The sequence below is a fragment of the Penaeus vannamei genome, chromosome 5, assembly GCF_042767895.1.
Source record: "Penaeus vannamei isolate JL-2024 chromosome 5, ASM4276789v1, whole genome shotgun sequence".
NCBI classification, from domain to species: Eukaryota; Metazoa; Arthropoda; class Malacostraca; order Decapoda; family Penaeidae; genus Penaeus; species Penaeus vannamei.
In genome coordinates this window covers 28,688,701-28,691,200 of record NC_091553.1, presented here as the reverse complement: position 1 = coordinate 28,691,200, position 2,500 = coordinate 28,688,701, and the positions used below count along the sequence as shown (strand labels likewise).

The 2,500-nt window shown below is 42.0% G+C and overlaps 1 protein-coding gene across 13 annotated transcripts in view; it reads right to left on the bottom strand.

Moving 5' to 3' along the window:
- LOC113815219 (uncharacterized) overlaps window positions 1–2,500 on the bottom strand; it is a 359,930-nt gene that overhangs the window by 173,000 nt on the left and 184,430 nt on the right. The window contains exon 1 of one of the 13 annotated variants that reach the window (XM_070122036.1): window positions 1,349–1,385. The exons of the other annotated variants lie outside the window; for them this stretch is intronic. Within the exon in view, the coding sequence (XP_069978137.1) occupies window positions 1,349–1,370 (22 nt within the window). The 5' untranslated portion in view covers window positions 1,371–1,385. Of the gene's footprint in view, window positions 1–1,348; window positions 1,386–2,500 lie in introns of those variants that run through there. 13 annotated transcript variants of the gene reach the window in all.

Sequence of the window (2,500 nt, the reverse complement as noted above, 5' to 3'; positions counted from 1 at the left end):
AATTACAGTTACTACAACTACTACTGCAATTACTACTACTACTACTACAATTACTGCTTCTACTTCTACTACTACTACTACAGTTAATACTTCTATTTCTACTACTACTACTACTATAATTGCTAATACTACTACTACAATTACAGTTACTACAACTACTACTGCAATTACAACTACTACTACAATTACTGCTTCTACTTCTACTACTACTACTACAGTTAATACTTCTATTTCTACTACTACTACTACTATAATTGCTAATACTACTACTACAATTACAGTTACTACAACTACTACTGCAATTACTACAACTACTACTACAATTACTGCTTCTACTTCTACTACTACTACTACAGTTAATACTTCCATTTCTACTACTACTAAATCATTAATACTACTACAATGATTACTACTAATAATAATATTTATTAAGTAATGCTACTACTACTAAAATTAGTACTTTTACTTCTACTCCTACAGTCAATATTTCTAGTTCTACTCCTACAGTTAATACTTTTACTTCTACTATTACTAAAACTACACTTACTACTACTACTACTACTACTACAATTAATAAAACAACTACTATAATTACTACTACTACTACAATGACTACTACTAATAATAATACAATTACTACTACTGCTACTACTATCACGACAAGTAGTAGTACTACTACAGTTACTACTACTACTACTCTATTACTCCCATTGAAATTACTACTACTACTACTACTATTGCAATGTAAATGTAATACAGTTTTGCAATACAGGCGTCAAAAGATTAATCAATAACGATGATGCGCATATGTGTGTGTGTGTGTGTGTGTGTGTGTGTGTGTGTGTGTGTGTGTGTGTGTGTGTGTGTGTGTAGGTGTGTGGGTGCGTGCGTGCGTGCGTGCGTGCGTGCGTGCGTGCGTGTGTGCGTGCGTGTGTGCGCGTGTGAATGTGCATGTACATATGCATGTGCATGTACATATGCGTGTGCGTGCGCGTGTGCGTGTGCGTGTACGTGTACATGTGCGTGTGTGTATTTACACGCGTGTGTGCGTGTCTATGAGCGCGTGTACGACTACATACTTGCACATGAGAGACTGCGTGTGTGTGTGTGTGTGCGTGCATGCAAGTATGTATTTGCGTTTGGGTCTCCCATTGTACTCCAGTGTGTCTGTTTGTGCCGGCGCGCCAAACCGTGATTAGGTTAGTAATCGCATTTGCCTTGGCTTCGGCACTCGTGTCTAATCAACGGTACGAACTCAAAACCGTTAAGCAGATTCCTACCGATTGCAGTCGAGACATCAATCTTTTAATGATCACAATATCATATAGAGACATTGGTGTTAACTTACCTCTTCTGCTTTTCTTAACCATGATTAACTCGCTTCACGATCTCAATGACGGGACACGCACATCACATCAAAATATCATAATTTCCCACTAATTCATTTTTCTAAACTTCTTCGACAGAAAGCCACTGCACTGTACATCACATATTGACCCACATCAAGAGTTAGATATTCACTCAGATTTCCAGTTTCAAAACATTCCCCTTAATTTTCCTTGCGAATACTAAGGAGAGTGTACTGTTAATAACATTCACATAAAATAACGAAAGAGACAGAGAGATAAAGATAAAGAGAGAGAAACACGGAGCGAGACACAGACGCTAACACACACAACCACAGACTTTCTTTAACTGACCCGATGCCCACATGCCACAGTACCCATCTGCCGCTGCCTACTATTTTCTCCACCACACGCCCACTCGTACACAACGTCAGGACCTCATACGAAAGAAGAAAACGCAAAATACCCACACTGGAATACACAATACAGATCTAAAACACAATATGAAAATACATATGTCGGCCTACTGAAAGGAGGGGAAGTGGAAGAAAGAAAAAAAGAACGAAAGAGAAGGCAAAAGAGGTCGTGCAGAGTAAACACAGCGAGAGAGATGAACGAAAGCGCTGGACGAGAGCCACGGGTTAAAGTGTGTCAGCGCCAGGTCAGCTAAACCCTTGCATACCTCGTTCTAAACACGCCGCTACAAAGCCTATTCCTTCCTTTTAAATTTAAAGGGCGAGAGAGGCGGGTCTAACACGATGGTTACGTGATTTATAAAGCTGGAAGACTGCGTGGAAGAGCAACAAGGAAGGACTGCCGAAGAAAGTAAAGCGTTGGCGGGGCGGGCATGCCCCTGGCCCGTGGCTGCCTGGTACCGTTATAAGGCTGAGCGATCCTATCTGAGACTGTATTCGTGTCTGGGCGTTTTAAGGCCGGTTGGATGAATTCGAGCAGTGACAATACCTCACACCGTCCCCAATAATGGAATAAACAAAGCCGCACATCCATGTTGCTAGGACGCAAGCGGAGGCAGAGCATGGCATGGTGCATCAGACTCCCCAGTTCCGCATACTCTTTCGCCTCGAGTCCAATGGGGCCACGAGACTTGCCCTAGCCCTCTGGTGGCCACTCGCCGCACTAACGCCACCCATCCC